This window comes from Chrysemys picta, chromosome 25 (assembly GCF_011386835.1).
Source record: "Chrysemys picta bellii isolate R12L10 chromosome 25, ASM1138683v2, whole genome shotgun sequence".
Lineage (NCBI taxonomy): Eukaryota > Metazoa > Chordata > Testudines > Emydidae > Chrysemys > Chrysemys picta.
The window spans coordinates 979256-991553 of record NC_088815.1 but is presented as its reverse complement, the minus strand read 5'-3'; the positions used below and the strand labels follow the sequence as shown (position 1 = coordinate 991553).

At 50.9% G+C, this 12298-nt stretch overlaps 1 protein-coding gene across 1 annotated transcript; it reads left to right on the top strand.

The window, feature by feature from the left end:
- Positions 1-2712: 2712 nt before the first annotated feature.
- LOC135977449 (zinc finger and SCAN domain-containing protein 20-like) lies at positions 2713-7774 on the top strand. The gene is made up of 3 exons (XM_065578524.1): positions 2713-2957; positions 3720-5989; positions 7620-7774. The coding sequence occupies exons 2-3, from the start codon at positions 5467-5469 to the stop codon at positions 7742-7744; spliced, it is 648 nt and encodes a 215-aa protein (XP_065434596.1). The 5' UTR covers positions 2713-2957; positions 3720-5466; the 3' UTR covers positions 7745-7774.
- The last annotated feature ends 4524 nt before the right edge of the window (positions 7775-12298 follow it).

Below are 12298 nucleotides of genomic sequence, written 5' to 3'. Positions count from 1 at the left end.
GGGCAGGGTCTCCTGGGAGGGGATTTGGTGATGTAATTGAATGTGCATATTAATGCGTGTCTGTAGGGAGATAGGGTTGGTTTGCAGGGGTATATTGGTTATAGCTTGTGCACCCAGCTCTCCACTGCACTTGAGCACCACTTGGATACAAAGGAGAGGTGGAGCTGTAGGGAGGTGGCACAGGAGTTGTTTTTGCTACTTCTGATGCCTTATGCCAATGGGGAGTTTCCCTGCACAGGGGCCATTTTCCACTGTGCATTTATGGCCAGAATTCAGCCCCTTTGTGCTGCTGAGTGGTGCAAAGGGGCTATAGCTGATGAGAAAATCCAGCCATGTGTCTTTAATTCACAGAGGACCATAAGGAACCTGAGACTGGTGTATCTGAGGTGTGTTTAAATCGAATTAAATTAATATAATGGGCAGAATCCTCAATTCAAACTCCAGATCTGAATCCAAATGACCTATCTGTCTTCACGAACAAGGTCAGCTCTCAGACTGCTGCACTGGCCAGCACAGTATGGGGAGAAGGTGACCAGCCCTCTGTGGAGAAAGAAGTGGTTCGGGACTATTTAGAAAAACTGGACGTGCACAAGTCCATGGGGTCGGATGCACTGCATCCGAGGGTGCTAAAGGAGTTGGCGGATGAGATTGCAGAGCCATTAGCCATTATTTTTGAAAACTCATGGCGACCGGGGGAGGTCCCAGATGACTGGAAAAAGGCTACTGTAGTGCCCATCTTTAAAAAAGGGAAGAAGGAGGATCCAGGGAACTACAGGCCAGTCAGCCTCACCTCAGTCCCTGGAAAAATCATGGAGCAGGTCCTCAAGGAACCAATTATGAAACACTTAGAGGAGAGGAAAGTGATCAGGAACAGTCAGCATGGATTCACCAAGGGGAAGTCGTGCCTGACTAACCTAATTGCCTTCTATGAGGAGATAACTGGCTCTGTGGATGAGGGGAAAGCAGTGAATGTGTTATTCCTTGACCTTAGCAAAGCTTTTGATACGGTCTCCCACAGTATTCTTGCCGCCAAGTTAAAAAAGTATGGGCTGGATGAATGGACTGTAAGGTGGATAGAAAGCTGGCTAGATCGTCGGGCTCAGCGGGTAGTGATCAATGGCTCCATGTCTAGTTGGCAGCCGGTTTCAAGCGGAGTGCCCCAAGGGTCGGTCCTGGGGCCGGTTTTGTTTAATATCTTTATTAATGATCTGGAGGATGGTGTGGACTGCACTCTCAGCAAGTTTGCAGATGACACTAAACTAGGAGGCGTGGTAGATACACTAGAGGGTAGGGATCGGATACAGAGGGACCTAGACAAATTAGAGGATTGGGCCAAAAAAAACCTGATGAGGTTCAACAAGGACAAGTGCAGAGTCCTGCACTTAGGACGGAAGAATCCCATGCACTGCTACAGACTAGGGACTGAATGGCTAGGTAGCAGTTCTGCAGAAAAGGGCCTAGGGGTCACAGTGGACGAGAAGCTGGATATGAGTCAACAGTGTGCTCTTGTTGCCAAGAAGGCTAACGGCATTTTGGGCTGTATAAGTAGGGGCATTGCCAGCAGATCGAGGAACGTGATCGTTCCCCTTTATTCGACATTGGTGAGGCCTCATCTGGAGTACTGTGTCCAGTTTTGGGCCCCACACTACAAGAAGGATGAGGAAAAATTGGAAAGAGTCCAGCGGAGGGCAACAAAAATGATTAGGGGTCTGGAGCACATGACTTATGAGGAGAGGCTGAGGGAACTGGGATTGTTTAGTCTCCAGAAGAGAAGAATGAGAGGGGATTTGATAGCAGCCTTCAACTACCTGAAGGGGGTTCCAAAGAGGATGGAGCTCGGCTGTTCTCAGTGGTGGCAGATGACAGAACAAGGAGCAATGATCTCAAGTTGCAGTGGGGGAGGTCCAGGTTGGATATTAGGAAACACTATTTCACTAGGAGGGTGGTGAAGCACTGGAATGGGTTCCCTAGGGAGGTGGTGGAGTCTCCTTCCTTGGAGGTTTTTAAGGCCCGGCTTGACAAAGCCCTGGCTGGGATGATTTAGTTGGGAATTGGTCCTGCTTTGAGCAGGGGGTTGGACTAGATGACCTCTTGAGGTCCCTTCCAACGCTGATATTCTATGATTCTATGATTCCATGATCTCTATAAGTGTGCAGAACCAAACCCCAGATCTGAACTCTCTGGAATTTGGGGGTTCGGAATCCAGATCCCAACTTTCTCCATAATTCTGGGCTTTGAGACTAGCTGTTCCAGTTTGGCCCATTAGAGGAATAGCTTGCACACTTGGCTTTTGGGTTCATAACCCACTAGTACAAACATGACTGAATGATCACTGTTGAGTTCTTAATAACGTGCAGAATTTCAGGTTTCACCAATCTGCAGTAGGGTGAACCCCAGCAGAACTAATCATCTGTTTGACATTTGTTGGACACTAACGGTCACATGTTCAGTATTAGTAGAGGAAGGGGGGTTGCTGATTAAATCTGTGAATTCATGACACTCCCTTTATTAGTCCTCCCTAGTCCAAGCTGTAGAGCCTGGTGTAGCAATCACTGAAAATCATTGCTGCCCAGGCTGCGATGTTTTGGAGGGGAGCTGCCTTGCACACAGTCCCATACTAATACGACATAAAACCTTGGCAGTGGTCCCAACAGCAATGCAAACAAACTCCGTATTCTTTCAAAAACATTTGGCGCCTTATTTTCAAATCTGCAGACCAACTGCTGCTGGCACAATGCCCATCACCATGAAGCTGTTTACATTTTTTCTCCAGCAGCTGCAGTGGCCTGTTATGCCCCTCCTCGTGCCTGCCCAGGCTGACCTAAGGTCTCGGTCAACGTTTCACCAGAGGAAGGGGAAAGAGTTCAGTTTATCCTGTTAAAGAAAAGCCGACTCCACTAGGCGCTGATTGAGGGGTCGGCAGAAACCTTTGGCAAAGAGGAGCACCACTCTGAAAGGTAAAGGAGGCTCAAACTAGAATTCGTTATAACAGAAGAGGTGTTTTTTACTGAGGGAAACTGGAAGTGCTGGAGTTCCTAAAGACGGGAACATTCTTCTCCTACCGTCAGTCTAGTGTAGAGTGTACGGTTGCGAACACAGCTCTGGCCACGTCTACGCTACAAATTTTGGTTGACGCAAGGTTTGTCAGTGTACAGCTGCCACTGTTAGTAGATCGCACAGGGGCACGCACACTTGGCTGTTTGCATCAGCACAGCTTGTACTCACCAGGAGCGCTGGTGTCAATGCAATGTGCAGTGCACCACTGTGGCATATGGCACCACCCAGTGCAAAGCCTTTGGGAAAGTTTTCACAATGTGTTGGGGGGTAGAAATGTGCTAGGGATCAAGTTCCCAGAATACATCATTCTCCATCCAATAATACCATTCTGATCCCAGATTTTTTGTGCCTTTTTTTAAACCCCACAAACCTATGCAACACTTTTCAGTGTCTGCCACATCTCTGACAGAAGCCTGGAGTCCTCAGAGCTCTGCTCTGTTCTCATGAACATTGCAAATACAGGACAAATGATCCTCCAGTATTTGCAGACCCATAGGAAGAACTGTAACAACGGGGGATATGATGCTTTCTTGGACGACAGTTTGCTAAGGGAGATAGTGAAAAAGACATTGGTGGTGTTCACGGAGCAGCTACAAATGGTGGAGCAGCACTTCTGGGTCTAAGAAAGGAACACTAACTGGTGGGATCTCATTGTCATGCAGGTTTGGGATGTCAAGAAGTGGCTGCAGAACTCTTGGATGCGCAAGACCACACTCCTGGATCTGTGAGCTGAGCTTGCCCCAGCTCTCCGCGCAGGGACATCAGAATGAGAGCTGCACTGACAGCTGAGAAGCGAGTCACAATCACACTCTGGAAGCTTTCAGTGCTGATTTTTACTCAGTCGAGGTGTTTGTCCTGGGGCCCCCCCCTGCAAACCTCAATTTCTCTCAGTGCCAGGTAGGGGCCCTGGTAGATGGGGGCAGTGGGAGAGCTGGGAGAGGCCCAGGGAAGCAGGGGGTGACATCCCTAGAGCCTGTCCCATCCCCGCCTCCCCCTGCATCCCCCTGCCTGTGCCCATCTCCTGCTCCTAGCTGGTCACTCCACTCTCTAGGCGGCCCTGCTTCTCAACTCCACCCCAGGCTCCCAGCAGTTCCAGCCCATGGGCTCCCCTGCCCAGTCCTGGGATGCAGCATGCATATGCTGACTTACCTCTGAGCACCCTTCCACTCCCAGGCAGGCCCAGTACCAGCACCTGCTAGCTCAGAGAATGCTCTGCAGGGGAGGGAAAAGGGCTGCCTGGCAAGGGAACGCAGGGGTCAGAGATGGCAGCAAGGGCCTTCCATTTGGCTTGCCGGGCATCAGCTGTTCTTTCCTGCTCCCCACTGGGGGCTCTGCTGTAAAGGCTGACCTGCTACCCAGCTCTGGCTGCCTCTCGGCTCCTGACACGCTGGCCCTTGGGCTCCTTGGCTGCCATGCAGTCCCTTCCCCACCCGGCTGCAAGCATCCTCTGAGCTGGCAGGGGATGGTGCTCAGAGGTGGGTCAGCATGGTAATGCTGCAGCTGGGACTGGGCAGGACAGCCCAGCTCCTATTCTGACAGCTGCTAGGGGACCACTCATTGGCAGGTGGGAGCGTTCTAGCTCCAAAGAGCCCTGGGGCAGAGTTGAAGACCTGTGCTCCCTGACAGCAAGTGTGTAGGGCCATTACTCATCCCCTGCTACACAGGACTGTCACTCTTGGCAGTATGCAGGACATAGTGGATGGAAGTGCAGCAATGGGGTCCCTGAACTGTGGTGGAGCAAGAGACAACACACACATCCCTATTTTGGCACCAGATCACCTTGCCACTGAATACATCAACAGAAAGGGCTACTGTGGCGATGTGTCCCATAATGCTTTATGGGAATATGACATAACTGGAATGTGTTTTATGCTACATGTGCCATGTAACATATCTCTGTAAAGGTTATGGTTTACTGAATCTATTCATCCTATTTGTACACATATATCATTTTTTTATTTGAACTTATGAATATTGGCTGTATACTTGCTTGATTTCTAAGGCCTTGGCTACACTTGCAAGTTACAGCGCTGTAAAGGCTCCCCCAGCGCTGTAACTCACTCCCCGTCTACACTGGCAAGGCATTTGCAGCGCTGTATCTCCGTGGTTGCAGCGCTGCTTGTACTCCACCTCTCCGAGAGGAATAGCAAGTATTGCGCAGCCACTGCTGCGCTGTGGCGCCAGTGTGGCTGCCCAATGCGCTGTGAATGGCCTCCAGAAGTATTCGGCAGTATCCCACAATGCCTGTTCTAGCCACTCTGGTCATCAGTTCAAACTCTACTGCCCTGGCCTCAGGTAACCAACCATGTGACCCGCCCTTTACATTCCCCGGGAATTTTAAAAATCCCCTTCTTGTTTGTTCAGCTAGGCGTGGCGTGGAGTGCTATCAGCGAATCTTTCCAGGTGACCATGCCTCCACGCGCCAAGCGAGCCCCAGCATGGAGCAATGGCGAGTTGCTGGACCTCATCAGTGTTTGGGGGGAGAAAGCTGTACAATCCCAGCTGCGCTCTAGCCGTAGGAATTACGATACCTTTGGGAAGGTATCAAAGGTCATGATGGAAAGGGGCCATGACCAGGACACCCTGCAGTGCAGGATTAAAGTGAAGGAGCTGCGGAGTGCCTACCGCAAAGCCCGCGACGCGAACGGCCGCTCGGGTGCTCCCCCCGCGACCTGCCAATTCTACAAAGAGCTGGATGCAATACTTGGGGTTAACCCCACCTCCACTCTGAGCACCACCATGGACACTTCAGAGCCGAGGTGGCGGGGGGAGGAGGAGGAGGAGGAAAACGGGAGTGATGGTGGTGGGCCGGATGGAGACACCCCGGAATCCCTGGAGCCATGCAGCCAGGAGCTCTTCTCGAGCCAGGAGGAAGGTAGCCAGTCGCAGCGGCTGGTAGTTGGTGGAGGACAAACAGAAGAGCAGGTTCCCGGTAAGCGTTTTTTTTTCGGGAAGGAATTTTTTCGGTGCGGGCTCTTTGGGAGAGGAGGGTTAGGCATGCATGCCTAGATGCGGAATAGTGCATTGATGTGGTTTATCACATTGCGGTAATCGGCCTTGGTAATCTCCTCGAATGTCTCATCCAGAATGTGTGCAATGCACTTGTGCAGGATTATCGGGAGAGAGCCACCGTGGGTCCTTGTCCCCAGCCAGGCTAACGTGTCTGCGCCACTGTGCCGCGAGGGGCGGGGCCATTGCTGCACACAGGCAAGCGGCATATGGGCCAGGGCGGAAGCCGCATTGCAGTAGAAGACCCTCCCTTGCTTCCCAGGTCACCCCTCAGCAGCGAGATATCGTCCAGGACGAACTCCTGTGGAAAATGTTGGGACAGTGTTCAGTGTAGGTGCCCCCTGAAGCTGTTGGCTCTCCCCAAGGCACAGAAACCCAGAGGACAGTGCAGCCCTGAAACAATCAGTCCCCCCTTACTCACCATTTTGAGGTTCCCGTGGGATATTTTGTTTAATATATTTATTAATGATCTGCAGGATGGTGTGGACTGCACTCTCAGCAAGTTTGCAGATGACACTAAACTGGGAGGCGTGGTAGATACGCTGGAGTGGTAGGGATCAGATACAGAGGGACCTAGACAAATTAGAGGATTGGGCCAAAAAAAACCTGATGAGGTTCAACAAGGACAAGTGCAGAGTCCTGCACTTAGGACGGAAGAATCCCCATGCACTGCTACAGACTAGGGACCGAATGGCTAGGTAGCAGTTCTGCAGAAAAGGGCCTAGGGGTCACAGTGGACGAGAAGCTGGATATGAGTCAACAGTGTGCTCTTGTTGCCAAGAAGGCTAACGGCATTTTGGGCTGTATAAGTAGGGCATTGCCAGCAGATCGAGGAACATGATCGTTCCCCTTTATTCGGACATTGGTGAGGCTTCATCTGGAGTACTGTGTCCAGTTTTTGGGCCCCACACTACAAGAAGGATGTGGAAATATTGGAAAGAGTCCAGCGGAGGGCAACAAAAAATGATTAGGGGTCTGGAGCACATGACTTATGAGGAGAGGCTGAGGGAACTGGGATTGTTTAGTCTGCAGAAGAGAAGAATGGGGGGGGGGGGGGATTTTGATAGCTGCTTTCAACTACCTGAAGGGGGTTCCAAAGAGGATGGAGCTCGGCTGTTCTCAGTGGTGGCAGATGGACAGAACAAGGAGCAATGGTCTCAAGTTGCAGTGGGGGAGGTCTAGGTTGGATATTAGGAAACACAATTTCACTAGGAGGGTGGTGAAGCACTGGAATGCTTTACCTAGGGAGGTGGTGGAGTCTCCTTCCTTGGAGGTTTTTAAGGCCCGGCTTGACAAAGCCCTGGCTGGGATGATTTAGTTAGGAATTGGTCCTGCTTTGAGCAGGGGGTTGGACTAGATGACCTCTTGAGGTCCCTTCCAACCCTGATATTCTATGATTCAATGATTCTATATGTGTGCTCTGTTTCAGACGGGAAAATTATGCTATTGTGTAGACCCTATGTGTTTTCTACTCCTTAGGGTGCGGGGGAATCATTACTTTGTCTGGTATAAACAATGCTGCCTCTGTTAAATGTTGCATTTTGCCTATACAGCTGCATCAACCTTGAGACCTCAGCCGTCCCCTCTTATCGCCTGCTCAGAGACTACAAAGATTCAGGAAGAGACCGCGAAAAAGCAAAGAAGACATGCTGCAAGAAGTAATGTGGCAATCTATTAAAGAGAATGAGAAAGCACAGGACTGGAGGGAGAGAGAGAAAGCAGGATCCGCCAGGAGAAAACGCAGCGCACCGGCGGCAAAGCACCGCGCACCAGCAGCAAAGCACTGATAGGCTCATAAGCATCCTGGAGCGCCAAGCAGATGCTATCCAGGAGCTTGTAGCCATGCAGAAAGAGGAGCAGTACCGCAAAAGAAAACGCCACCCCCCCCTACAGCCTTTGTCCCAAAACTCTTCTTCCGTTGTGCCCGACTGTCACCTTCAACCCACTTTCCCCAACTTCTGTGTTCTTCACGCCACCCGCTGCCTCCAAACACCTGTATCTTCACCACCCAGCCCTGAAAACCACGACCCTTCCCTCTGCACTCAACCCCCAATCACCATGCAGTATAGCTGCCCTGAAGTGCAGGCACTCACTGCACAGCACACCAGACAGGACATACGCGAATCTGTGATTGCTCTGTTCCCCACTCCACCCCCTTGTTTCTTTTCAATAAATAATTTTTTTTTCTTTTCAATAAATGGATTCCTTGGCTTTGAAAACATTCTTTATTATTGCATAAAGTAAAAGACTCCTTAGCCCAGGAAATAAACAGGGCACTGCAAGTCTGCTTGTCTGCTAAGCAGATACTGATTCCTAAAGATTGGAGCTACTGCACTTCACTCCTGTGCAGGGCACCCAGATATCACTGCTGGTTTTCAGCCTCAAATTGCTCCCTCAAGGCATCCCTAATCCTTGTAGCCCCCGCGCTGGGCCCCTGTAATAGCCCTGCTCTCTGGCTGTGCAAATTCAGCCTCCAGGTTTTGAACCTCGGAGGTGCATGCCTGTGTGAAGCTTACACCCTTCCATTCACAAATATTATGGAGGGCACAGTATGCGGATATAACCACAGGGATGCTGTTTTCGGCCAAGTCCAGCTTCCCATACAGAGAGATCGCCAGTGGCCCTTTAAACGGCCAAAGGCACACTCCACAGTCATTCGGCACTGGCTCAGCCTGTAGTTGAACCGTTCGTTGCTGTTGTCAAGGCTCCCTGTGTAGGCTTTTATGAGCCACGGCATTAACAGGTAAGCGTGATCTCCAAGGATCACAATGGGCATTTCAACTTCCCCTACCGTTATCTTCCGCTCTGGAAAAAAAGTCCCGGCCTGCATCTTCCTGAACAGCCAAGTGTTCCGAAAGATGCGTGCGTCATGCACCTTTCCGGGGCAGCCTGTGTTAATGTCAATGAAATGCCCACGGTGATCCACAAGCGCCTGGAGAACCATAGAGAAATATCCCTTCCGATTAACATACTCGGATCCTAGGTGGGGGTGGTGCCAAAATAGGAATGTGCATCCATCTATCGCCCCTCCACAGTTAGGGAACCCCCATTTGTGCAAAGCCATACACTATTTCCTGCACGTTACCTAGAGTCACGGTTCTCTCTGAGTAGGATGCGATTAATGGCCTTGCAAACTTGCATCAACACAATTCCAACGGTCGACTTTCCCACTCCAAACTGGTTTGCGACCAACCTGGTAGCTGTCTGGAGTTGCCAGCTTCCAGATTGCAATAGCCACCCGCTTCTCCACTGGCAGGGCAGCTCTCAATCTCGTGTCCTTGCGCCGCAGGGTGGGGGCGAGCTCCTCACACAGTCCCATGGAAGTGGCTTTTCTCATCCAAAAATTCTGCAGCCACTGCTCGTCATCCCAGACTTCCATGACGATGTGATCCCACCACTCGGTGCTTGTTTCCCGAGCCCAAAAGCGGCGTTCCATGGTGCTGAGCACGTCCACGAATGCCACAAGCAATTTCGTGTCGTACGCGTTATGCGGCTCGATAGCATCGTCGGATTCCTCACCTCTCACTCTCACTGTCACTTTGGATCTTAAGGAATAGTTCGACAGCCCAAACGTGACGTGCTGGCGAGACTCGTCAGCATACGCCTCAGCAGTTCGGACTCCATTTCCCGCAGACAGATCGCGCTGCACAGAAACCGTTGAAAGAAGGCGCCAAAGGTGGACGGAAACAAAGGGATTTCTGGGATGCGAAGCGATGCATCACGGGGCATTGGGACAGGACCCAGAATCCCCTGCACCCCACGCCCCCTTCCCACAACCCACTGCGCCAGAATGGGGAAAGAGGTGCTCTGTGGGATAGCTGCCCATAATGCACCGCTCCCAATAGCGCTGCAGTTGCTGCAAATGTGGCCACAAAAGTGCGCTGGGCAGCTGTCAGTGTGGACAGACTGCAGCGCTTTCCCTACTCAGCTGCACGAAGTCAGGTTTAACTCAGCGCTGTACATCTGCAAGTGTAGCCAAGGCCTTAGTAAGCTTTGTAAGGCATCTGGTCACTTCCTGGAGAAAGGAATTCACAAAGTTAAGTGCCCAGTCAAGAAGCACTTAAGAAACAATGCATCTTGGAATACTCCAATCCATATAAGAAGTCTTCCTGGAGACATACAAGATACCATGTGGGCAATGACTTGGGTTGGAGGTGACAGTGGGGCACAACGGAAAGAGGTTTGGGACAAGGGCTGTGGGGGGGGGGGGGGGCGGGCTACCAGCTACTAGATAGCATCTGCTTGGCGCTCCAGGATGCTTATGAGCCTATCAGTGCTTTGCTGCCGGTGCGGAGTTGAGAAGCAGGGCCGCCTAGAGAGTGGAGTGACCAGCTAGGAGCAGGAGATGGGCACAGGCAGGGGGATGCAGGGGGAGGCGGGGATGGGACAGGCTCTAGGGATGTCACCCCCTGCTTCCCTGGGCCTCTCCCAGCTCTCCCACTGCCCCCATCTACCAGGGCCCCTACCTGGCACTGAGAGAAATTGAGGTTTGCAGGGGGGGCCCCAGGACAAACACCTCGACTGAGTAAAAATCAGCACTGAAAGCTTCCAGAGTGTGATTGTGACTCGCTTCTCAGCTGTCAGTGCAGCTCTCATTCTGATGTCCCTGCGCGGAGAGCTGGGGCAAGCTCAGCTCACAGATCCAGGAGTGTGGTCTTGCGCATCCAAGAGTTCTGCAGCCACTTCTTGACATCCCAAACCTGCATGACAATGAGATCCCACCAGTTAGTGTTCCTTTCTTAGACCCAGAAGTGCTGCTCCACCATTTGTAGCTGCTCCGTGAACACCACCAATGTCTTTTTCACTATCTCCCTTAGCAAACTGTCGTCCAAGAAAGCATCATATCCCCCGTTGTTACAGTTCTTCCTATGGGTCTGCAAATACTGGAGGATCATTTGTCCTGTATTTGCAATGTTCATGAGAACAGAGCAGAGCTCTGAGGACTCCAGGCTTCTGTCAGAGATGTGGCAGACACTGAAAAGTGTTGCATAGGTTTGTGGGGTTTAAAAAAAGGCACAAAAAATCTGGGATCAGAATGGTATTATTGGATGGAGAATGATGTATTCTGGGAACTTGATCCCTAGCACATTTCTACCCCCCAACACATTGTGAAAACTTTCCCAAAGGCTTTGCACTGGGTGGTGCCATATGCCACAGTGGTGCACTGCACATTGCATTGACACCAGCGCTCCTGGTGAGTACAAGCTGTGCTGATGCAAACAGCCAAGTGTGCGTGCCCCTGTGCGATCTACTAACAGTGGCAGCTGTACACTGACAAAACTTGCGTCAACCAAAATTTGTAGCGTAGACGTGGCCAGAGCTGTGTTCGCACCGTACACTCTACACTAGACTGACGGTAGGAGAAGAATGTTCCCGTCTTTAGGAACTCCAGCACTTCCAGTTTCCCTCAGTAAAAACACCTCTTCTGTTATAACGAATTCTAGTTTGAGCCTCCTTTACCTTTCAGAGTGGTGCTCCTCTTTGCCAAAGGTTTCTGCCGACCCCTCAATCAGCACCTAGTGGAGTCGGCTTTTCTTTAACAGAATAAACTGAACTCTTTCCCCTTCCTCTGGTGAAACGTTGACCGAGACCTTAGGTCAGCCTGGGCAGGCACGAGGAGGGGCATAACAGGCCACTGCAGCTGCTGGAGAAAAAATGTAAACAGCTTCATGGTGATGGGCATTGTGCCAGCAGCAGTTGGTCTGCAGATTTGAAAATAAGGCGCCAAATGTTTTTGAAAGAATACGGAGTTTGTTTGCATTGCTGTTGGGACCACTGCCAAGGTTTTATGTCGTATTAGTATGGGACTGTGTGCAAGGCAGCTCCCCTCCAAAACATCGCAGCCTGGGCAGCAATGATTTCAGTGATTGCTACACCAGGCTCTACAGCTTGGACTAGGGAGGACTAATAAAGGGAGTGTCATGAATTCACAGATTTAATCAGCAACCCCCTTCCTCTACTAATACTGAACATGTGACCGTTAGTGTCCAACAAATGTCAAACAGATGATTAGTTCTGCTGGGGTTCACCCTACTGCAGATTGGTGAAACCTGAAATTCTGCACGTTATTAAGAACTCAACAGTGATCATTCAGTCATGTTTGTACTAGTGGGTTATGAACCCAAAAGCCAAGTGTGCAAGCTATTCCTCTAATGGGCCAAACTGGAACAGCTAGTCTCAAAGCCCAGAATTATGGAGAAAGTTGGGATCTGGATTCCGAACCCCCAAATTC

Coding starts and splice junctions, on each gene's coding strand:
- LOC135977449 (XM_065578524.1), top strand. CDS start 5,467: ATGCCTCCACGCGCCAAGCGAGCCCCAGCATGGAGCAATGGCGAGTTG. Junction 5,990..7,619: donor AACAGAAGAGCAGGTTCCCG/GTAAGCGTTTTT, acceptor TTGCCTATACAG/CTGCATCAACCTTGAGACCT.